General features: G+C 40.6%; 3 protein-coding genes and 1 long non-coding RNA gene across 18 annotated transcripts; 2 read left to right on the forward strand and 2 right to left on the reverse strand.

Annotated features, from left to right (window-relative positions):
* Window positions 1–28: 28 nt before the first annotated feature.
* On the reverse strand, window positions 29–3,410 carry LOC104712858 (heterogeneous nuclear ribonucleoprotein Q). Of its 3 annotated transcripts, none has more exons than XM_010429856.3 (9): window positions 3,178–3,410; window positions 2,071–2,536; window positions 1,858–1,974; window positions 1,614–1,754; window positions 1,352–1,531; window positions 1,048–1,249; window positions 724–908; window positions 535–620; window positions 29–431 (listed from the first exon to the last, which is right to left on the reverse strand). In XM_010429856.3, the coding sequence occupies exons 2-9, from the start codon at window positions 2,512–2,514 to the stop codon at window positions 287–289; spliced, it is 1,500 nt and encodes a 499-aa protein (XP_010428158.1). In that variant the 5' UTR covers window positions 2,515–2,536; window positions 3,178–3,410; the 3' UTR covers window positions 29–286. The 3 variants fall into 3 exon arrangements, with proteins under 3 accessions (XP_010428158.1, XP_010428150.1, XP_010428144.1); XM_010429848.3 differs by having other exon boundaries at window positions 2,970–3,379; XM_010429842.3 differs by having other exon boundaries at window positions 2,071–2,585; window positions 3,178–3,363.
* A 595-nt stretch (window positions 3,411–4,005) lies between these two features.
* LOC104712877 (protein IQ-DOMAIN 17) lies at window positions 4,006–6,591 on the reverse strand. The gene is made up of 5 exons (XM_010429868.2): window positions 6,126–6,591; window positions 5,695–6,009; window positions 5,374–5,619; window positions 5,099–5,242; window positions 4,006–5,008 (listed from the first exon to the last, which is right to left on the reverse strand). The coding sequence occupies exons 1-5, from the start codon at window positions 6,255–6,257 to the stop codon at window positions 4,226–4,228; spliced, it is 1,620 nt and encodes a 539-aa protein (XP_010428170.1). The 5' UTR covers window positions 6,258–6,591; the 3' UTR covers window positions 4,006–4,225.
* A 1,825-nt stretch (window positions 6,592–8,416) lies between these two features.
* On the forward strand, window positions 8,417–17,238 carry LOC104712885 (uncharacterized). 13 transcript variants are annotated; one of them, XM_087479080.1, is made up of 20 exons: window positions 8,417–9,875; window positions 9,990–10,298; window positions 10,417–10,656; window positions 10,733–10,832; window positions 10,899–11,056; window positions 11,133–11,766; window positions 12,332–12,396; window positions 12,483–12,584; window positions 12,693–12,835; window positions 12,928–12,960; window positions 13,131–13,186; window positions 13,311–13,957; window positions 14,058–14,248; window positions 14,337–14,643; window positions 15,122–15,415; window positions 15,508–15,617; window positions 15,793–16,129; window positions 16,222–16,644; window positions 16,722–16,941; window positions 17,042–17,238. In XM_087479080.1, the coding sequence occupies exons 1-20, from the start codon at window positions 8,586–8,588 to the stop codon at window positions 17,071–17,073; spliced, it is 5,691 nt and encodes a 1,896-aa protein (XP_087335206.1). In that variant the 5' UTR covers window positions 8,417–8,585; the 3' UTR covers window positions 17,074–17,238. The 13 variants fall into 13 exon arrangements, with proteins under 13 accessions (XP_087335206.1, XP_087335217.1, XP_087335218.1 ...); XM_087479089.1 differs by having other exon boundaries at window positions 8,431–9,875; window positions 15,823–16,129; XM_087479100.1 differs by lacking the exon at window positions 12,928–12,960 and having other exon boundaries at window positions 9,526–9,875; window positions 11,133–11,552; window positions 11,711–11,766.
* A 1,471-nt stretch (window positions 17,239–18,709) lies between these two features.
* On the forward strand, window positions 18,710–19,330 carry LOC147948059 (uncharacterized). The gene is made up of 2 exons (XR_015573246.1): window positions 18,710–18,900; window positions 19,090–19,330. It is a non-coding gene; the product is annotated as an uncharacterized LOC147948059 (long non-coding RNA).
* Window positions 19,331–23,055: the final 3,725 nt, after the last annotated feature.

Here is a 23,055-nt window from a genome sequence, read left to right on the forward strand (position 1 = left end):
ATATAGACTATCATTTAGAAGTTCTGTATAAGAAAGAGCAAAAAGAAAACCTTATGAGAAGAGTATTATTCAGAAGAGAAAAAAAGTCTCATACTTTAAGATCAAATCACTCGCACCCTATCCCCTCAGAAATCTCCATATCAAATCAGAAACCGTGAGGTTTCGATTTCATATTTTATAACACGTGAGAGAGAGCTTTCAAAGTTCTCCAAAGAAACAAACTACAAACAAATCTCCAATACACCTCTCTTTTTCTTTTTCTACTTGCTTATTTGCTCTATGGTTGCTAGTAGGGTCGGTACCTTCGGCCTCCTCGGTTACCATCATGGTCATGACTGTTATCTCGGCCTGACCCTCCGCTCGAGCCGTTATTCCGATCAACTCTTCTGGGTCGTTGTGGTGGTGCCGCCATCTGCATACCAGGCTGTTGCCTGCACAACAATCCATTTTGGTTATTAATATAGTATAAGCAAATGCAACTATGACTCCAAAGAGAAGGATCAACAACATCGGTTAACAGAACCATCAACTTACAGAACATAGCCAACTCGGCCATCGGGAAGAAGCATTGGAACCATTTGCATTCCTGTTGGCATTGCTCCTCTACCATAGATCATTGGCTGCTCAATGCAAAAATTAAAATAAAACGTTACACACGAAAATAACTTGCTGATAAAGACTGCTCGAAGATAACATACAGCTCTTCCCTAGACGCACATATACCTGACTAAAACTACCAGCAATACCCAAGCCCGCAGCACCCATAGCACCATAAGGAGGCGCAGCAAAACCACCAAATGTGGGATGCACAAAGGGGGCAGCATTAGGTGCAGCACCATAGGAATAGGAAGAAGGGTCATGCTTCCTTTCAGCCTGGGGTTTAGCAAGCACAACTTCTAGCGGCTGACCTGTAGTTTAGTAGTTTGTAGAATGTGTTACTAAATAACATCTCTCGAGACGAAAAACAAACACTATTAAAGACAAATTGAAAGCATCACGTTCATGTTACTTAATAGCTGACTTCTAGATGAGTCGTAAAGAACTCACCATTGATTTCATATCTCTCGGTATCTTTGACAGCCTTCAATGCACTAGATCTTTCAGCATAGTGGACAAACCCAAAATCACGTTTTCCACCCTTTCCAGGAGGCGTAACGATTTTCGTCACTTCTCCATGCCTCTGAAAGAGTTCTTTTAGTTGCTCAGTTGAGGTATTCTCTGGAATATTCTTGACATAAAGGGCTTTCACCTGAGTACATAGCGAAAAAGAGATTGTTTTAAAAGTGCCAACTCTTCCAGGAGAGAAGATTTGTGCAGATTGACTGACTTAAACGCATTATTTAAATAATACCTGAGCAGCAGCAGCAGAATGCTCAGGAGAGCTTTTTGGGTCTGCCCAAGTCACAGTTGGAGCGTTACCCTCAAGCTTAAAATTAGAATCTATCATTTTCTGCCTTGAATGATCAGCACATGCATTGTTGTAGTATAAAACAAATGCAAAACCACGGTTACGAGTGGAATTGGTTGGGTCCTACACAAGCACCAAAAAGATAATTAGTAAGGGAATTAGGCAAGATCAAAGATGGCAATCAGATTGATTAAAGTCTTCTTACTTTTATGAGTTCGATGTTCTCCACTCCAGGACCAACATCCTCTATGACTTTCCTAAACTCATCCTCAGTCCAGTTCTTTGGGATGTTACCAATGAACAACCTATTCTTGGTTTCGGAAAGAGAGCATCTTATAGTTTTTCCCTGTATAAAAAACAAAGAGATGGGTTAAACAGAAGTAGTTATACGTAAAATGTCAACTAGCAATGATCGATAAAAATAAGCTTCAGTTAGCAGTTGGGATTGCCTTAAACTCTTTACTGTGCAGCTCCTCAATGGCCTTTTGTGCAACATCTTTCGTTTTGAAGGCCACAAAAGCATAACCTTTGCTATCACCAGAATCCCTATCTTTCATCAGTCTCACCTAATAAAAACGAATTTTAAAAAGTCAGCCTTAAATACAGAACCAACAAAAAGAGGATCATGCTTAATTGGCCACAAAGATTATAGCAATACAAACCTCAAAGATCTCTCCCATTTCTTCACAAAGGTCCCTCAGGTCCTCTTCTCCAACATCCCTTGGGAGCCCACCAATAAAAACTTCAGAACCATGAGGAGGAAGTGAAAGAAGCTGGGAATACTTTTCCTTTTCTTCATCATCAATAGGAGAAGCTGGTTTCTCATCATCATCATCATCAGCTGTCTCAATATCAATATGGTTGTCATCATCTTCAGCTATTTCCTCCTGACCATCTTCCCTATCCCCTCCTTTGTTATCACCATAATCCTCCACCTCATGTTCTTCCGCATTCTGATTGCCAGCGTTGTTATCATCATCCTCGTCTTCTTCTTCCTCCTCCTCTTCATACTCTTCTACTTGCTCCTCCTCCACTTCATCCTCCATCTCACTGTAGCTACCTTCCTCGAAATCCACACGGTCATCATTATCTCTAGCGTCTGACATTGAGTCTCTTGCAAAACGATATCTGATCATCCAATAACCATACTCTTTTAACCAGGAAGCTCAGGTAATCACTGTGAAAACAAAATACAATAGGACCATACTATAGGGGGATATATGTGAATTTTGCTCTTTAATTCGTTTTCTTTGTACAATGAATATGCAAAGTCAAGTGGAGAAGAAAGGATGGTTAAAACTAAATTTAGGTTCTTTTAGTGGCAGGAGATATAGAAAAGCTCATTGCTACCACGAAACTAAATGCGATAAAAAAAAAAAAAATCAAAACTTTGAAAAAGAGCAGACTTTTTTGTGTGTTTTGTGTATTTCTGATTACAGATCCAACTTTAACTAATAATAAAGCAGTCAAATTGTGAATCAAGCCAATAGCCGAAGCAAGCCAATGAAATAAGAGATCGTAACTAGAAAAACCCACAAAACCAAGAAAGCAAATTACTCACCAGCTTAGCTCAGATTTAAAAGTGTAAAAATCTGAACTTTGAAACAGGCTGAGAGAAAGAAACTAGGGTTTATCTTTTTTATTTTATTTTATTTTTATTTGGGGGGTGAGGGGAGGGAACGTGAGAGAGAGAGAGAGAAAAAAAATCATACGAAACAACCAAAACAAATGTATAAGAAAAGTAGAAATGGAGAATTTTCTCGGCATACCAGACCGTGTTTGTGTTTCGAAATGGGGAAATTGGTGTTTCGTGTTGGGAAATTAGGGATTTCGCTTCGGTTGTCCGACGATTACTGTTTTTTTTCTTTTTTTCCACTTAAAAAAAAAAAACTTCGTCGGCTTATTTCTCCATCTCCGGTGGAAGAAGACGACACCCGTCTCTCCTCTTTACCCCCACTCGTGCTGGGCTATGATTACATGTAGTAGTAACGCACACATTTCACTAACCCTAAAACAAAACTTTTCTTAAGGCCCATTCTTGTTTCTATTGGGCCTATAATTTCATAGTTCCTCCATGAGGCCTAATGAGTTGCCAACCCTGCTGTTTTTCTCTGGGAGATGAAAACTGCGTGCTGTTTTTGTGTCTCTCGCTTTACTACTAGTCATCATTTTCAATTATTTTAATCCAACTAACGTTCTTTAGTGGTGTTTAGTGATAAACTGATAATTGATAAACATACACTAAGCTCAGCTGATAACGTAAAATATTTCCTAAAGTGTTAGACTATATTATTTTAGAAGCATTTAATTGATCTTTAGGTGGGTTTTTGGAGTAATGTGTAACGTTGAAGACAAGACTGATCATGTAGGAATCATGTCACATGGGTTATGTTCTTTCCTCGTGTCTCAAGTTGCAAAGTTGCAGCTTTTCTTTTTTATGGTCATTTTCTTAACAACTTCTCTCTTTTGCGTATAAAATACAAAAAGGGGTCAGTAAAAAAATTCGTTATTTCATACTAAAATAAATTCCATATGATTAAATTTCATGACAGCTTGATATACACTTATATAAGAGATCAGTTAGTAAAAGACAACAATTTCCAATTTTGAATTTTCATTTATAAACACACACACAACACAATAAGCAAACAAAAAAAATACTATTACACAGAACACACCAATCTCAAAGCTCATCAATCAAAAGTTAAAAACTAAAAAAAAGTCATTGTTCTTTTTGTCAAAAATATTTTTATTTATATATAACAAAAAAAAAAAAGAGAAATTCATGACCGGTTAATATGATGGATTTTGGAATTATTATCTTAACCATCGCCTATAGTCACTAGTAGAAGCAGGTGAGATCTCTCCACCACCTCCAAGAGACTCAGTACAACAAGAAGAGTAATTTGATTGTTGCTCCAATGCTCCTAGTTGTGAACCTCCGATACTCTTGAAACTTGGACTCCTTAAACTCTGACCGTCTATTTGATGCGGCAGCGGTGGAACCGGAAACGAAAGCCGTTTTCTAGCTGACCCGATACGGTCTTTCTCAGGTGTCGAAGGCCGTTGTCTCGGTGCACTCTGAGACCGGATCCTAGCCTTTGCGGATTCCGTAATCGCCATGTAATTCGGCAATGCAGCATTCGTAGTGTTGGTGGTTGTAGCGGTACAAACGCTATAACCACTTCTTGCGGTGAAACTGTAGTTTGATCTCAAACTAGGTGTGTTTGATGTGTAGTTGTTGTAAGCCGACCGGTCATCTCTTTGGAACCGGGGACTAGCTGATCGGATTTGTATCGGTCTAGATTTAGCCGGAGATGGTGTAGCTGATGAGAAATTGTGTTGTTGGTAATGATGGCTTGTTCTTGATGGTGAACTAGGCCTTTGGTTACTACGGCTTGGACTTGCACCCGTTCTCGAGTTACCGCGGGTTAAATACGGTTGAGAAGTATCGATTTCCACGGTTTTGTAAACCGGTGCTCTTTGATCCGTCGAAGCTCGTTTATCCCACGGTTTAGATGCCATCCATCGGTCTAACCATTTAGGTCTCTCTTCTTCTTCCTCGTCTCCCGTAGAATAACTACCTCTCGTTCTCCGAACCTTTCATCCAAACCATAAGAAAATTAAAAAACCGAAACGGACCCAAATTATCAAACAAACAACTGCTAGGTAGGTTTTCTTTCTTTTTACCTGGTGAGAGAAAGCTTGTGATAGACTATTGTTACTCTCTCGTCTCAACGCAGTGTCTCGTCTTTGTTGCAACATTGCTTTCACTTCCTCTATCGTGTGTGGTCTATCATCCCAATCTTCAGCTATGCTGCTTCCTTCTCTTGACTATACAAAAACCATTCGAAAATAAATGTTAGCTTTATACTATAAACCTAACTGCAGAAAACAGAGTAACAATGGTTTTTAAAACAGAGTATTAATAGAAAAAAAAAAAAATATACACATAGATTACTTACCATGGATCTTCGATCTGAAATGTCCTGAAGGTAATGAGATTCGAGGACACTATGAGTGTCGCTGAAGGCAGATTTGCGACTCCCGTCGTGAGACAAACGTTTACGTTGGTCAAGCACACGAGACTGAACTCGAACAAGAGCTTGCATACACCTTAAAGTCATCTTTGCTTGCTTCCTCACATTGTGACCTCTCACTAGTGCTTGTAACTTCACAAGCCCTTTCAATGCTCTTAATGCTCTTCTTGCCTTAAATCAAACCCCGTTTACTATTATTAAATAATTAAACATAGTTTAACTATAATTAGATCAAAATCTGCTCACCAGATAGCCTCTGAAACCAGTTTGGATCACAACAGCTGCGTAATCTTCTCTTGCGGTATAAGTTCGTCTCGTAAGATTTGGTAACTCATTCTTCTTCGTCGGAGGGTGAGTTTCCGATACGGCGGCGGAGACGGTTGTGGGTGGTGTAGATAACGCGGCGTGACTCTGTTCTGTAACAGAGTTTAAAGCGGTTGTGTTGACCGTCGCCGTTTCTACGGATTTCTGTGTCGGAGCGTCTTTTCCGACGCCGGAGATCTTCGTCGGAGAATCGTGGTTCGTCGGTTTTCTAAATAACCACCGTCTCTTCTCTTTCTTCTGCAGACACAAAGCACGTGAATTATTTAAAAAAAAAAAACATAAAAATCAAGAAACAGAGCATGTGAATGGAAAAAAAGTAACAAGATCTCGACATTATAGAAGCAAGAACGAACCTTGTCTTCATCTTCCTCGACTTCATTACCGTGAGCATTGGTGTTGTTATGTTCTTTCTTGGTTGGAGATCGGAAAGCTCGTTTGACGGCGGTCAGCCAGGAAGAAGAAGAAGAACTACTCTTCTTACCCATTGGTGATTAGGTCGGAAGTTTTTAAGAAGATTCTCACAGACACAGAGTCAACACATTGCAGTAGTAGTAATGAGACATTAGTAGAGAGGATGAGATTTGGTTTTTAGATTCTTGCGCAGATATGAGGGAAGAAGAGAGAGATAGAGAGAGAGAGAGAGGAGAGTGGTGGGTGGATCTTGGGAAACAGAAATGTCAATAAATTTGGAAGGTTGCTTAAGGGAGAGTTCTGACTCTGACCACCTTCTTTAACTGCGACCATGACAGCGATGACTCTTCCTCTTCATTTACTTTCTCCCACTTCAATCTTTTTTAATTTTTATTGGTCATTTTCGTCAAACTAGTAATATCACATTATGATTATATCGTAGACCTGCTTGCATTTGTTGTACATTCAATTCTATAAACTTTATGGTTTTTTTTTTTTTTTTTCTGGTTTAATTGAAATTAGAGTTTTGTTTTTTATTTAGTTACTTCTTTTTAACCACATAAATTAAAATCTATTTCACTATGCAAAACCATTGTTTTTTTCTTGAGTGTTCCTATTGTAAACTAACTAGGAATATTGATGTTTCAACAATCATTTGATTTTAAATAAGCACGTTACAGCCACGAGCTTTATAGACGAACATTGTGTAGATAGATAGACTCATAGACAGATAGACCTATACATACGCACGAACCCTATACCTATACACGTACGTATGATTAATATCGACGAATGACGATTGTGCAGATGCATGTTTTCAAGTTTTAAGATAAAAAATAAAAGATAAAAGAATCATCGAATACAGAAATTTATGTACTTCGTTTTGTTTTTTTTCTAAAGAAAATGAAATCATAATTAACATATGTTTATTCCGGATATTAAACCAAATTACCTATTTAAGTAGAAAATGACAGCTTTCAAGCTGTGCTTATTGGCCAACAAAACATATTAGAAATAAATAAAAACATTTACTTGCAAGAATAAAACGAAGGGTTACGTCTTTTCAAAACCTCTTGAGAGAGAAAATCGGGCGAGTGGTTTCCACGCGCGGCAATTTTTTCTCTCCCAAATTCTTCTTCTTCTGATCACAACCTCTTGCTCCGTCGTTTGGGGTTCTCCGTCGATTCCGGCGACAACGAGAGCCCAAGGCTCATGGTGCTTCATCGATTAACCGCTGCATCAATCCGGTGAAAGATTCGTGGTCGAAATCAAGGGAGCAGTGGAAGGGAGAAGCTTCCTCGACACACCAACGGTAAGAGCTCTATCGGCGGTGGTGCGACGAGGAGTAGAAAAGGGAGATTCACGGCAAGGATCGAGAGAGAAGGTGGTTAGATCTGAAACTCGGAGATTCTGGAGGTTTCTCAGGGTTGTTGTTCGATGGGGGAGGTCGTCTACGGCAAGAAGGAGCTAAGCCACCGTCGAAGGGTTCAGATCTACTCCCTACCGCCTATCTCTTCTCACATGTGAGCCTGTTTCTCTTCGACAATGAAAGCTCGGCTCTTTTCTTCCTCCTCGAAGCTGCTCTACGGTGGCGGGATGGCAACGGATCTTGGATCACCATCTCCGTTTGACTCGCGTCGTCCAGGCTCGTCGGAGGACCTGTTCCGACGAGCATCCGCAAAATTTTGGGCGGCGGCTGCAACTGTATTCTTCAGTTGCAGAATTAGGGTAAACGAAATCCGGTTTGATTCCGGTTCGTGTTTTAAACCCGGGTCAATTTTGATTCACGGTTTTTTATTTGGTTTGATGTAAACGGTTTAAGCCTTTTGGGGATTGTAATGGGCTAAATCCGGAAATAGTCCATTGGGCATTTATTTATAAAATTGAATACCCTTTAACAAAAAAAAAAAAAAACATATTAGAAATAAAAGAAGAAAAATATTAAAACGAACTGGTGAAGTCTCGTGCTATCACGTGCATGGAGCCAGTCAGGCAGAGAAATTACAAGGACAGAGACATCATCAGGTGCGTGATGGACCACGGTGGTGTTTATTCCCCCCCCTCCTACAACAATACACGTGGCCTTCTTTTACATTTAATCGTCAAACATCTGGTCAACATCATTCTCTTCATATGGGCTTCCTTACATCAAAAGCCCACTTTGTTTTTTCTTTTTTTATTGGGCTGATAGAGCCTTTCTGAAACCTTCTGACGCATCCAGAAAGGTTTTGTTTTCCTTATTGACTCGATCGATGTTAGCTGAATTAAAAACGTCGACTGGTGCCGACGGGAGAATTGAGATTCTTCCGATGAACCCAAACGGCTAGAGAATTAAATCTCTCAGCTACTTTCAAAAGTGATCATAGAGACTACGAACTCCTTCTCCTGAAGTTCATGTTTTTATGAAGAAGTCTAACATGGAACTCGATCTCGATTCGTTCCTCGTATCGGACTCAGACTCCGATTCCGATTTGGATTCTTCATCCGTCCCTCACCGTACAGTCGACGAAATTCTCAACGCGTCTAGTTCTTCATCTCCGTCACCTTCTCCTCCTTCTTCCCCACCGTCAATTAAACGGCCGAAGCAAAACGATCCGAATCGCAGCCGCCGCCTATCAGAAGCCCTTACAAACGTTCCGGTGGTGAGACCTGAATCCAATTTGAATCCTCCGACGCGGAGATCGACTTCTTCTTCTTCTTCATCATCTTTAAGGCAGTTGCCTTTGCCGTCGCTATTCGCAGGAGTGCGGTCGAATGTGAAGCCCGGTGCGGCGCTTGCGGCGGCTGTGGCTGCTTCTAGGTTGGTTCCTACACCACACGCTGCTATTATCAAGTCGAGGAGAGCTAACAGTGCAAGTAGTGAGTTGCTGCAGCAGGAAGAAGTTTCTTCTTCGAATGTTGTTGCTGGATCTGCTGCTTCAGTTGATAGTGGAGTTGCGGTTGTTGCAAGTCAAGAAAACGAAGCTAAAGTGATGCAAGTCCAAGCTAGTGATGTTACTGAGAGCTTAGTTGATGCCCGTGACAGTGAGGCAAACTCAAAGCCTGATTTAGTCACTGCCGCAGAATCCGAAATTGCTGCTGTTGATGACACAATGTTAGTCGCTTCTTTGGTGGTGGAGTCTCAACATTTTAATGATTCTGATGGCAAGTGCTATGATACTAAGGTAAGCAATGTTGAGGACTCGAGTGTTGGAGATTTTGAGAGTGATAAATCTGATATAGTTATACCGGATTCTAAAGCAGAGGGAATTGATGCTTTTGTTCCTGATGATGGAAGCTCAATTTCTGGCATTTCAGAGCTTGTAGAAGAGAGGATTGTTGAGTTGGAAAAAGAAAGGATGAGTAAAAGAGAGAAATCAATATCACCATCTTTTAGAAAGCAGCTTGTCTTGGCTGAAGAGTTTGAGAAAAAACAAGCATATACAGGTTTGCATTGGGAGGAAGGGGCTGCTGCTCAGCCAATGAGACTTGAGGGTGTTAAGGTCGGTTCGACGAATTTAGGTTACTTTGATGTTGATGCTGACAATACCATCAGCCGAACCATTTCATCGCAAGCATTTAAGCGAGACCACGGTTCTCCTCAGGTTTTGGCTGTTCATTTAAGGTTTGTTGCTGTGGGTACATCCAAGGGGGTCATCCTTGTTATACCAAGTAAATATTCTTCTGATACTGCAGATCAAATGGAATCAAAGGTTGTCTTATACATCATTAATTATGTCCATTTTTAGTTTATTCGTACAAGAGCATATCATAAACTGTGCGGATATATACTCCAGTTATTAATATTTATGTTTGCAACTTTTTAGATGATTTGGCTTGGTTTACAAGGAGAAAGATCCCAGTCCCCAGTTACCTCCGTTTGCTTCAATCAGATAGGGAGCCTCCTGCTAGCAGGTTATGGTGATGGACATGTTACAGTTTGGGACGTGCAGAGAGCTTCGGTCGCAAAAGTGATCACTGAACATACTGCACCAGTAGTATATGCGTTTTTTCTAGGTCGGGATTCTCAGGGTTCTCGCCTATTTAAAGTGATTACAAGTGATACAAAGGGTGTTGTTTTCAAACACACTTTTTCTTGGGCTCTGCTGTTGAATATGTATACAGTAAAATCGCAGGTAAATATAGTTTCTGTAAAGTTATATTTGCTTGTGATTTTTTGTCTTCTGCTGGTTTCCTGTTCAGCCTTACTTACTCGGAGGAATGGGTTTGTATACATTATTTTGATTGTATTAGTGTCTTCTCGATGGACAAAACAATGGAACGGTCCTCTCCGCATCACCTTTGCCTGATGAAAATTTTGGAAGCTCCTTGGCCTCTTCTAAGGGGGGTAACTCTGCAGTTCCATCCAGCAGTATAAGTAGCATGATGGGAGGTGTTGTTGGGGTTGATTCAACTTGGAAGCTCTTTAATGAGGATTCAACTTCGGTGGAAGAAGGTGTTGTTATATTTCTCACCTATCAAACTGGACTAGTGGTAACTATTCCAGATATTTTTCATATTCAATTTACTGGTTACGCTTCTGGAGATCATCCTCTTCTGTTTTTATCAGGTAAAGCTCATTCCAAATTTGGAGGTGTATGCACAACTTCCTAGGCCAGAAGGGGTTCGGGAGGGTTCCATGCCATACACTGCCTGGACATGCTCTACGGGTAATTCTTCTCCCGCTATAACTGTGTACTTTACATGTACTGTTTTAGTAACGTGAAATTTTGCAGGAAATTCTTCCAAGGAGGCAGAAGATAGGGTTTCTTTTCTTGTCATTGCGTGGGATCGTAGAGTTCAGGTTGCCAAGTTGGTAAAATCAGACCTTAAGGAATATGCCAAATGGTCACTTGACAGTCCAGCTATTGGTGTTGTTTGGCTAGATGACCAGGTGTGTATACTGATATAAATATTTTTTCTAAGCAAATGCATATTCATGATTTTGCTGTTTTTCTCTGCATATTCAGTTGTTGGTGATCCCAACTGTGTCGGGCCATTTGTATCTGTTCACAAGAGATGGTGTGGTAATTCACCAGACAAACTTTTCTGTGGCTGGTTCTTCTGGGAATGACCTAATTTCCTATCATACTTACTTTACAAATGTCTTTGGAAATCCTGAGAAAGCTTATCAAAACTCTGTGGGTGTCAGAGGGGCTTCAGTATACATTCTCGGGACTGCGCATCTTATTATCTCCAGACTTTTGCCGTGGAAGGAGCGGGTTGATGTGTTAAGGAGAGGAGGTGACTGGATGGGTGCATTTAACATGGCAATGTCACTTTTTAATGGTCAAGCTCATGGGGTTGTTGACCTCCCCAAAACTGTGGATGCCATAAGGGAAGCCATAGCACCCAGTTTAGCAGAGTTGCTACTTTCCTACGTAGATGAAGTATTTTCTTATATCTCAATAGCATTTTCCAATCAGATTGAAAAAAATGGAGTAACTCATGAGCAAAGCAGTGGAACTACTAATGTCAATTTAGAGATAGAAGAACAATACAATCGTGTTGGTGGTGTTGCCGTTGAATTCTGTGTTCATATTAACAGGATGGATTTGCTCTTTGATGAGATATTTTCCAGATTTGTGGCTGTACAACAAAGAGGTATATGTTTCACATCTATTATGTTCATAATAACTTCCTTTTTCGGTGCTACATTTTATTAAGGAACAGGGTTAACTATCATTCTAACTATATAATTCTTTGAAAATGTTTACCACGTTAGGATTAAGGAACAGGGTTGTCTGTTTCTGTGTCTTTATTCTTTAAAATCCTTAGAGAGCTTTGGTCAACTGATCTTGTTTTTGGTATCTCCTCTGGGTTATTGTTTTTCTTATGTATGCCGATTTTCATAATACACACACACACACATGGTGTGCTGCGTGTTTGCATGTATGTTCTCCCAAATTTTTAGTTTAGTTCTTCTATAAACGGTTTAGAGTAATTGTATAGTTTGCTAAATCAAACAGTATAGTATTGCAATGCTAATTGTAATATTTTTATACCTTAAGTTTATTAAGTGAGATATACACGTGCTTCGGAATCTGCTGTCCATTTTCAAGACAGTTTGATCTTGGTTCAAATCTCTTGATGACTATTAATTCCTTGTGTATAATGAGACACTATAATTTATCGTATTTATTGCGGCAACTACTTTTGGTTTGTCTAGATACATTTTTGGAGCTTTTGGAGCCTTATATATTGAGGGATATGCTTGGATCTCTTCCTCCTGAGGTCTTCTGTGGAACTATAAGATATTTCCTCAACAGTGCTGTTATATTTTATCTTATTATTCTTTTGTTTTGTTTCATACTGCTCAGATTATGCAAGCGCTGGTTGAACATTATAGTAGGAAAGGATGGCTTCAAAGAATTGAGCAGTGTGTACTTCACATGGATATTTCTTCCTTAGATTTCAATCAGGTCAGGTTTTGTAGACAATTTCATTTGTCCTGTTTGGTCTTTATCTTCAATAAGTTGATGTGTTGACTTTATCGTTGATTTTCTGATATTTTCCTTATTGACACTTAGGTAGTCAGAATTTGCCGTGAGCATGGGCTTTATGGGGCCTTGCTCTATCTTTTCAACAAGGGGTTGGATGATTTCAGGTCACCTCTGGAGGAACTCCTGATTGTCTTACGGAACAGTGAGCAACAAAGGGCTACAGCCATTGGGTATGTTATGTTAGGTCGTTGCACTTTATTCTGGCTTAATAAAACTTTACGCGCAAAACTGAACTTGAGAGCCCCCTCTTCGCTTGTTTCAGTCATGGACTAGAGGAAAACCTAGAATTCAAAAGGTTCATTTATTTCCATCTAACATGAAATTAATCCTCGAAGGCACCTATGCATATAGCTAATTTCAATATTATTGCTGTCTAATAAAGGTTTGATTTCCTGCATGACACAATATAGTTGTTGTCTGAACCTTCAAAAATTGCCCTTTTTTTCTATCATGTTTCTTTTTCAGGTACCGGATGCTTGTTTATCTAAAGTACTGCTTTCTTGGTTTGGCTTTTCCCCCAGGTAGGATTTAATTATTGTTTCACTGCATGTTATGATCTGCAATGTACCCAAGTATAGTATCTGGTGACCTATAAACTTGTATAAGCATTTTCTTCTCACAAACTGATTTGAGTTTTATCTGCAGGACATGGAACTCTAAGTCCTACACGCTTGCCATCACTCAGGACCGAGCTGATTCAGTTTCTACTGGAGAAATCAAACACCCATGATTCTAGTACATGTGTAACATCTCGATGGATTTACTTGAACCTCTACCATCTACTAGAGATGGATACTGAAGCCACTTTAGATGTCCTAAGATATGCATTTGTAGAAAAAGAAATGGTGAATCATGAGGGTCATCTGCTGGAGTCCGGTGAAGTAAGTTTAGAGTCCAAGACTGATGACAGTTTACCCGAAGTTAACAACAATATACTAATCCAGAATCTTATAGATGCTCTAGTTCACGTTCTTGATGGGGACTTAAGCCAGGCTGATGAATCTGGCGATCCAGATGATTCAGAATCAGATAAAAATTGGCCGTCTAAGGAGGATTTAAGTCTTCTATATGAGTTTGTTGCATTTTATGCAGCACGTGGTAAAGTTAGTATTCCCAAGAGCGTATTGGCACAGATTTTAGATTACTTAACATCAGATCACATTCATCCAACATATAACGTGTCTTCTAAGATGAGAGAGACCCAATTACTAAACCTTCTGAAAGCTGTACCGGAGACTGATTGGGATGTAGCTTATGTATCACACCTTTGTGAGAAATCACATTTTTATCAGGTATTCTCTTAATAGACATTTATCATTCCCCTACAGCGTGCTTGCGATGTTTAATTTGGGTTGTCCTCCTTGATCTCTGTTTATGGTTTCCAATGTCCAGGTTTGTGGTTATATTCATATTCTCGGTCGAAGGTACGTTGCAGCTTTGGATAGCTACATGAAAGAGGCAGATGAACCCATACATTCGTTTTGCTATGTGAACAATATGCTGTCACGGTTGAGTGGGGATGAATTCACTGCCTTCCAATCTGCAATAATTTGTAGGATTCCCGAGCTCCTTGAATTGAACAGGTAATTTTAGATTGATTTTACTCTCTCTCTCTCTGTTGATTAGGTCTAGTGGGGTCTAATAATATTGGTTTTCTGACATTTTTTGCAGACAGGGAACATTCTTCCTGATTATTGATAATTTGAAAGACAACATCACACGCATCCAAGAGCAGCTCCATTCTCATCCAAGAAGCTTGTTCCTGTATCTCAAAACTGTCATTGAGGTTCACTTGTCTGGGAGTCTTGATTTTTCTCGTCTAAAAAAATATGAAGCTGCAGATAATTCGGGTGAAAACATTAGAAGGGATATACCCAAAGAGGCTGAGATTTATTTGGAAGAGCTTAATGGCTTTCCCAAAATCATCCAAGATAATCCAGTTAATGTGACTGATGACATGATTGAGCTTTACTTAGAGGTAAGCATTTATGAAAACTTGTTCAACTGAATCTCTCTGCAGCGTCGATGTTTCTTATCTTCTTAGTTAGAAGCCTTCTTTAGCCTTCTATATAAAATGGTAGATGTCTAATAGATATAAGTTCTCGTGGAAGTCTGCCTCTGGAAACAATATTTTGGTTTTTTGACTATAATTACCGAAGCGAGTGAGACAAATTTAGTCCGCAACAAGTCTTAGGTCTCTGCCAAAGTATACTTTCCTTATATCGCCTCTTGCAACTGTTATGGCTCTTTGCACTACTGTTTCAGAACTTCCAAGATTGAAACCCCATTGCTTTATTTACACCAGAACTTTGTTTGGTTCGTTTGTCTTAAAAAGTGATTTGACTGCCAGCTCGACTTGTTCTTATTCTCCTCTTCATATCCTTTAGTGGGTCCTGGGTGGCATCATGGAATCGTTTCAACCTTCAATGCTGATGATTCTCTGCGTATTTTTACAGCTATTATGCAAGTACGAACCGAAGTCAGTCTTGAGATTTCTGGAAACCTTTGACAGCTACAGGGTGGAACACTGTCTACGTCTGTGCCAGGAATATGGAATTGTAGATGCAGCAGCATTCCTCTTGGAGAGGGTGGGTGATGCAGCAAGTGCTTTGTCACTTACACTCTCTGGACTCAATGAAAAATATGTTGAACTTGAAAATGCAGTGGATTACCTTATAACACAAATGAAATTGAGTGCTAGCGAAGGAGCCAGCTTGGAACTATTCAGTAGTGCTCTAGAGTTGAAGGAGGTCTGTATATTCTATACAATAAGAAAGTGTGCTTCTATATGCCGTGCTTTCGCTCTCTCTTTTTCTCATGCTGTTTATTATCCATCCCTCAGGTACATGACATACAAGGTGTTCTGCAAGCTTGTGTAGGATTGTGTCAGCGCAACACTCCTCGTCTTAATCCAGAGGAGTCTGAGATACTTTGGTTTCGCTTTCTTGACACGTAAGCATGATCATACACATCGCTACTAACCAATTTCTTTTCGCCCTAATAACACTCACGTCATAGTTACTCTTAAACATATGCAATTAAACTCATGTTGGAGTTAACAACAAGCCTGAGCGAGTGCGACGAGCTGTTACTTGATCATTGTTTTCTCTCTTCGTGCTTTATGCAGTTTCTGTGAACCTTTGATGGATTCATATAGGGAACCGAGGAACACCGATGAAATAAATAAAGGTCCATTAGATGTTAAACCGTCGGAACTTAATGTCAATGAATCAGACGTTGCAATTAAGTGGAGGATTCCAGGATCTGATACGGCAGGTACACACATCCTGACGAAGCTCATATCTCAATTTATCAAAGAGATTGTTGAAGGAATGATAGGATATGTTCGTCTTCCAACAATCATGACAAAACTCCTCTCTGACAACGGTACTCAAGAGTTTGGTGATTTTAAACTTACAATATTGGGAATGCTTGGAACATATGGATTCGAACGGAGAATACTGGTATGTACATGCGTCTCTCTAATCATGTAACCTCGTGCATGGGTTGGGTGATCTCTCTTCAAATGTTCTAAAACTTTTCTTACCCTGGTCAGGATACTGCAAAGTCTTTAATCGAAGATGATACATTCTACTCCATGAACTTACTCAAGAAAGGTGCTTCTCACGGGTATGCACCCAGAAGTTTGCTTTGTTGTATATGCAGTTGCCCTCTCACCAAGACATTTACTGCTCTTCGTGTACGTGTTTTCAACTGTGGCCACGCAACACATCTTCAGTGTGAACCATCAGAGAATGAGACCTCATCATCATCGTCATCAGTTCATGTCTCCTCATCAGGCTGTCCTGTCTGTATGACCAAGAAGACCAGCAAAAGTTCTTCTAAAGGTAAATCGTTCTACCTGGATTATGGACTAATAAGCACAGTTTCGTCAAACGCCGGGTCTGCACAACGTGCTTCGCCTTACTTACACGAGAATGAAATGAGCAATCATTCTCATAACCAGCAAATATCACGGGTAAGATGTTTATAATTCTAAAACTGAAAATGTCATTGCAAATAACTAAAAAAGGTTTACATTGTTCAACGTTGCAGTTTGAAATCTTAACCAACCTTCAGAAAGATCAGAGGTTGGTACAGATAGAGAGCTTGCCTCGATTAAGGCTTGCACCTCCGGCTGTGTACCACGAAAAAGTGAGTAGATTCTCGGGTTTTACACCGGGAGAGAGTAGTAGCGGTAAAGGCACTAAACCTGTCAAAACCGAACAGGGTAAGAAACTGAAAGGAAAAGGATCGATTTTTGGGTCAAGATTTGGTAAGTCTTTTCTTTTTATCAGCCAAGAGTTGGTCATTTGGATTATGATTACGAGCCTAACACACGAATGCTTGATCCTGAATCTTTACGACTCTTTAAGCTTTAGGAAAGGACAAAACGAGCAGAATGTAAGGAGAAGCTTCACAGTTTTGGACTCGAGAAGTTAAGCGGAGTAACTGGGACTTTTTTATGTTGTGTAATTAGCGGCGTAACTTTATTGATTTGATGTATATAGTACCAAATGTAATAATAAACTAATTATATAACCAATTTTTAAAAGAGTAAATTCAGTCTGTATTTTTGGTGTCGCCTCACTTTCCTCTGTTTTCTCTACCCTTCATTCCGATTTCTCTTGTTTCTCTGAGGTGTGGTAACAGAACCATGTTCTGATGAATCAGTAAAACTAAATATACAACTTTAAAAACTTCATGTATGGGTTTCTCTTCAGTACTTGACATTCTAATAATATTTTTTTTTTTAGTGTGAACAAGGAGACTTTTGTCTCCTTACTTTATAAACGGATTACACACGAACTCGACGTGGGACTAAAACCCCATTAGTATCCTCAGTAACTAAATACTCAACACTAGAGGGACAAACCTCTAACAACTACAACCCTAACAGTTGAGAAAATGCATAAGTAGCCAAATCATCTGCAAGACGATTTGTTTCTCTATACACTTTAGAAATCCGGACTGTCCAGACCTTCGATAGTAAGCCATAGCACAACCGTACTAGGAACGACATGGATGAGAATCGCAAATCCCTGTCTTAAGAAAACCAACCACCAGCGCCGAATCAACCTCGACCTCCAGCCGAGTTATTCTCCTCCCCCAAGCGATAGCCAGACCATAGTAGATACCCCATAATTCCGCCATCGGAGCAGAGCACACTCCTATATTCAAGGCAAAACCGTAAATCCAAGCTCCCTCCTTATCCCGTAAGATGCCCCCAGCTGCAGCCAAACCAGGATTTCCTCTGGCGGAGGAGACCATGCAATCTGACAGACCACCCTCTCACCAGCTCAGTTCTGCAAACTCACCAAAACATGAACTTGAGAAACTTCTTTGGATACATCTTTAACGAAGCGTACTCGATCCCTGCACTTCCCATTCGGCCCAAATACATTACCGCATCTCCATTTCCAAACCCACCACACCGCCATTCCAAAGATCGTAGCCCAGAGTACATCAAACCTCGGTTCTGTACTCCCCAGATTAACGTAAAACCAATCCAACAACGTTTGGCGAAAAAACAGATCATGTTTCTCTGGTGCCACAATCCTACTCCACAAACCCGACATCGCTGGACAATCCCGCACCACACGGAGACTTGTTTCCTCCCCACTCTTACATACCTAACAAAGCCCCCAATAACTCAAATGCCGCCGAAATCTCTCAGCATTTGTCATAACCACCTTATTACAAGCCAGCCAAAGAAAGACCCTGACCCGCTCAGAGAGCACCGCCTTCCATATCCTCCCAATAAAGCATGCCATATTCACTTTGGGATCCTCCGTTTGAGTTAAGAAAGAATAAGCAGACTTAACAGTAAATCTTCGCCCTGGGCGTTCGGTAAAACCCGAACAAACCGAACCGGACAACCCAAAATTTTTGGTTATCGGTACAAACCGAAGAAAGGAAGTTAAACCGTTCGGCGCAATTAATTTGAGGAATCGGATTTCGGTTCGGTTCGGTTCGGTAATCGGACCGATCGGTTTATTAAAATCCGCAGCTATATATAAGCCTAACCCTAAACTATTAACCCTAGTTTTGTTTCTCTTCTTCTTCGCCTCTGCTTTCTGCGATTGAGAGAGAAAAACTTCCAGTTCATATTTCTCTCCGATCTAATCAATAATCATCATCACATCTTGTACATCCTCTTTCATTCTCTCAATTCTCAGTCGCGGTTAAGAAAGAAGACTTTTATCAGAGATTCAACCTGTAAAATTTCTCAAGGGTAAGCTCTTCTTCTCGGTCTTTAATTGATTCCATGTTTGATTCTTTGCTCTGTAAGCTCTTTCTATATCTTGATAACTTCTTATTCGATTTGGAGAACTTTACGCTTTGAGTTTTCTACTTTCAAATCAGAGATTATCCATCAATCTTCTGGGTTTTTTTTATTTTCTTGTGTTTGTGTTCTTTGCAGGTGGAAAAATGCATGCCCGGAACCATCCATCTTTGCCGTCTCAGCCCGCCGTCATAGTTCCCCGCAGCGGCACATCATCAGATCTGGAAAACCCTAATGGATCTGGCTATTGGGCTTGTAATTATTGGATTTGTTTGATATTTAATTAATTTGTTTTGGGCCGGTTTATTAGGTCCATTATTATTTTGGTGGTTTGTAAATTTTTTTTTGTTAATTTAGTCCATTATCTTAATTTTTTTTATTTATTCGGTTCAAATTAACCGAATTAGAAAAAAATCGGTTAGAATTCGGAATTGATTTAAAACCTGATAACCGACCCGAATAAACCGTGTACCGATCAACCCGAACCGAATTTAATTTCGGTTCAATTCGGCAGGATTTTTCAAAAACCGAATTTTCCCAAAACCGAACAAACCGACCCGAATAACCCGAACCAGCCGAACGCCCAGGGCGAGTAAATCTCCCATCCTGGCTCGGACCCCATGCAATTCTATCTCTTTCTCCAGTAACCGAATCAACTACTATAGCCCAAATGCGTAGCCTATCCAAAGGTGAAATGAACTGCTCAAAACACTTGAAGTCCCAACCAGAACCCTCAATCCAGAGATCCTTCACTCGCAGGTCTACTAATTCCGCTGGTATGTCGCTCAAAGCCACCTTACTCAAAGGTCCCACATCCATCCACCAATCCTACCAAAATCTTATGGAACCTCCATCTCCCACTACCCACCATAAACCGGGCAATACAACGTCTCTCAGGCCCGTCCCTACACGACGCCAAGTAGAGGACCATGTGCCTTTCACTCGAGTCCAGGAAGTATCATTATAGTCCCCAATTTTATATTTGCTCCTGAGCAACCGTGCCCACAGACTCGTTGTATCATGAATCACTCTCCGCCCAACTTTTGCAATCAAAGCTTTGTTCATCACCTTTGGGGACTTAATTCCCAATCCGCCATCCTCCTTTGACAAACACACCTTTTTCCAAGACACTAGATGTTGTCTCTTTTTCTCCACGGTGCTACCCCAGATGAAACATCTAGAGAGTTGATCCAAACATTTCAGAGTAGACTTTGGCAGTAGAATGGAACTCATTGAATGAACTGGGATCAAACTAAGGACAGACTTAGTCAACGTGATACGACCCGCCAAACTTAAAACTTTTTCTTTCCAACCTGATAGTTTTGTCGACACCCTTTCAACAACACTTCCATAAGTATCTTTATTCATCCGTTTATGGAGGATAGGCATACCCAAGTACTTCCCAAGATCAGTTGTACGTTGGATGCCACTCTCTGCACTTATCTGGATCCCCAAACCCAACTTACATTTGCAGAAAAATAAATCTTGAATTTCTCCAAGCTTACTTTCTGTCCTGATGCCACACAAAAAGTCTCCAGTGCTCTCCTGATTACTCGTATCTGTGCTATTGAGGCTTCAGAAAATAAGATTAAATCATCTGCGAAACATAGATGAGATAACTTAGGTCCCCCTCTTGATAAGCTAATTGGTTTCCACTCCTTCGAACCAATAGACCTATCTATCTGGTGGCATAATCTCTCAAGACACAACACAAAAAGGTATGGTGAGAGAGGATCTCCCTGACGAAGACCGCGGGAAGGTTAGAACGCCTCTGTACGTTCCCCATTCATCAACACACTCACCGACGGTCCTGTTACACACTTCATAATCCACCCGATCCACGCTTCTGGTAACTGTGCTGCCTGTAGTGTGTCCTCAAGAAAATCCCAGTGGACTCTATCATAAGCTTTTTCAAGGTCGAGTTTGAGCAACATCCAACCTTTGGTGCCTTTCTTTCTTCTCATAGAGTGTACTGCTTCTTGTACTATAAGAATATTGTCAGTACTAAGGCGACTAGGGATAAAGCCAGACTGCGCTGATCCTATCAACAGAGGCATCACAGATTGAAGTCGCATAACCATAGTATTCGTGATCGTCTTGAAAAGAACATTGCACAGACTAATCGGTCTAAAATGCTTAACTGTCTCTAGTTTCTACAATTTGGCTATCAGAACGACCAAGGCATCATTTGTATGCGCTGGTAACTCACCGGTTTCAAAGAACTCTAGCACAAACCATATGACATAGGTCCCAACTGTATCCCAACACTCCTGATAAAAGATAGGTTGAAACCCGGCCGGACCAGGAGCCTTAAACTTCCCCATACTCCTCAAAGACCTTTCCATGTGCAGTGCAGTAAATGGCATGTTAAGTTTCTGCATATCCGATTGTGAAAAACACATAAAACCCTCCGCAAGCAACTTGCTAACCGTCTGTTCCACATCCTCCAGTGAATACAAGCGTTTGAAATTCGACATAACCAGCACCTCAAGCTTTGCGGGGTCCGATATCCACTGACCATCATCCCCTTTAACATCTCAATGCGATTTCTTCTTCTACGAATGATAGTAGATGTGTGAAAAAATCGTGTATTACGATCCCCCAAAGCTATTAACTTCTCATGCGACTTTTGGAACCAAATCAACTCCTCTTGTTCCAATATCGCATCAAACTCTTTAGCCAACACCACTTCCATTTCCAATAAATTATCAGTCTGAGACAGTACCAACTGGTCCTGAATACTCTACAATTCCTTCACTATTTTATCCTTTTTACGTTGTACATCCCTAAACACATCGACATTCCACCGCTTAAGTTTAATCCGTAAAATCTTCAAAGCCTCTGGAGTCGATATATCATTCTTCCAAGAGGCATCCAAAAGATCTTTAAAGCTTTCATGCTTTAACCAGGCCGCTTCAAACCGGAACGGTCTCCTCCTTGGGTCCCCCTTCACCACCAGACACAACTGGAGAAACAGGGGAGCATGATCCGATGACATAAAGGGTAAATGAGTTACTGTAGCTTCCTGCCATTTCAATCTTTCATTTTCGCAACAGAGTACCCGATCAAGTCTCTTTGCAACAAAATTTCTTTCCTCACGGCCTCTTTTCCAAGTAAACTTAGATCCCTTAAACCCCATATCAATTAAAGATAAGCTGTTAATCCAAGCTCCAAACTCGAGCGAATCTGCAGACAAACACCCATTCCCACCAGAACGCTCATCCAACCTCAAGATAGTATTGAAGTCACCTCCAAAAATCAACGGCTCCGATATATTCTGCATCACACTTGCAAGCTCATTCCAGGATCCACTTCTCCTGCTAACCGAAGGAGAAGCATACACCACAATGAGATGACATTTCACAGTATCCTTTGTCACCGTAGCATAAATATATTTGTTAGACAACATTATAATCTCGACCTCACCAACATCAGACCTCCATAGAAGCCAAAGTCCTCCACTCTGCCCAACAGCATCAACTCTGAAGCAATTATCAAAACCAAGCCCCTGACAAATGTGTTGCGTCCTATCACCACTCACTTAAACCGTTTTAACAAATATCGAATGGACAGTCAGAAATTAGGTTTATTCGCCCCCGGGAATTTCAAAATATGCAATTCATCATGAATATATAACAAAGACTATGAATTACCGGGGCGAGTTGTTAAACTCAAACATCCCCCACCACCCCATCCGGTGGATCAACAACAATGGCGAGCTCCATGGCTATCTGTGGTGCTAAGACCGCTGGTTCTACTCCTGGCATTTCTTCATTCGCCACCTGCGTAGATAGAGAATCACAATCACCCTCGATCTGCCCCATCCTCTCAAAAAAACCGCCAGCACGACCAACACGAGCACCCTCAACTCGTAAACGCTTCCTAGACTCCGACAATTCGACTTCCCCGTTTTGGAGCATAGACAAGTCCCGTCATGGGCCTATTCGTAACAAGTTTTGGCTTCGGCCCATTATTTACTTTCCGTAATGGGCCCCCACTTTTCTTACTAACTGGGCCATCCTTGACACCCCCTAAACTTTTCAAACTCTGCTCATTACCTTTTTGAATCATGTTGTATATTTGAAATCAGGACATTTTACTTAT

Source organism: Camelina sativa, chromosome 2 (assembly GCF_030686135.1).
Source record: "Camelina sativa cultivar CO46 ecotype springtype chromosome 2, ASM3068613v1".
Classification (NCBI taxonomy): domain Eukaryota; kingdom Viridiplantae; phylum Streptophyta; class Magnoliopsida; order Brassicales; family Brassicaceae; genus Camelina; species Camelina sativa.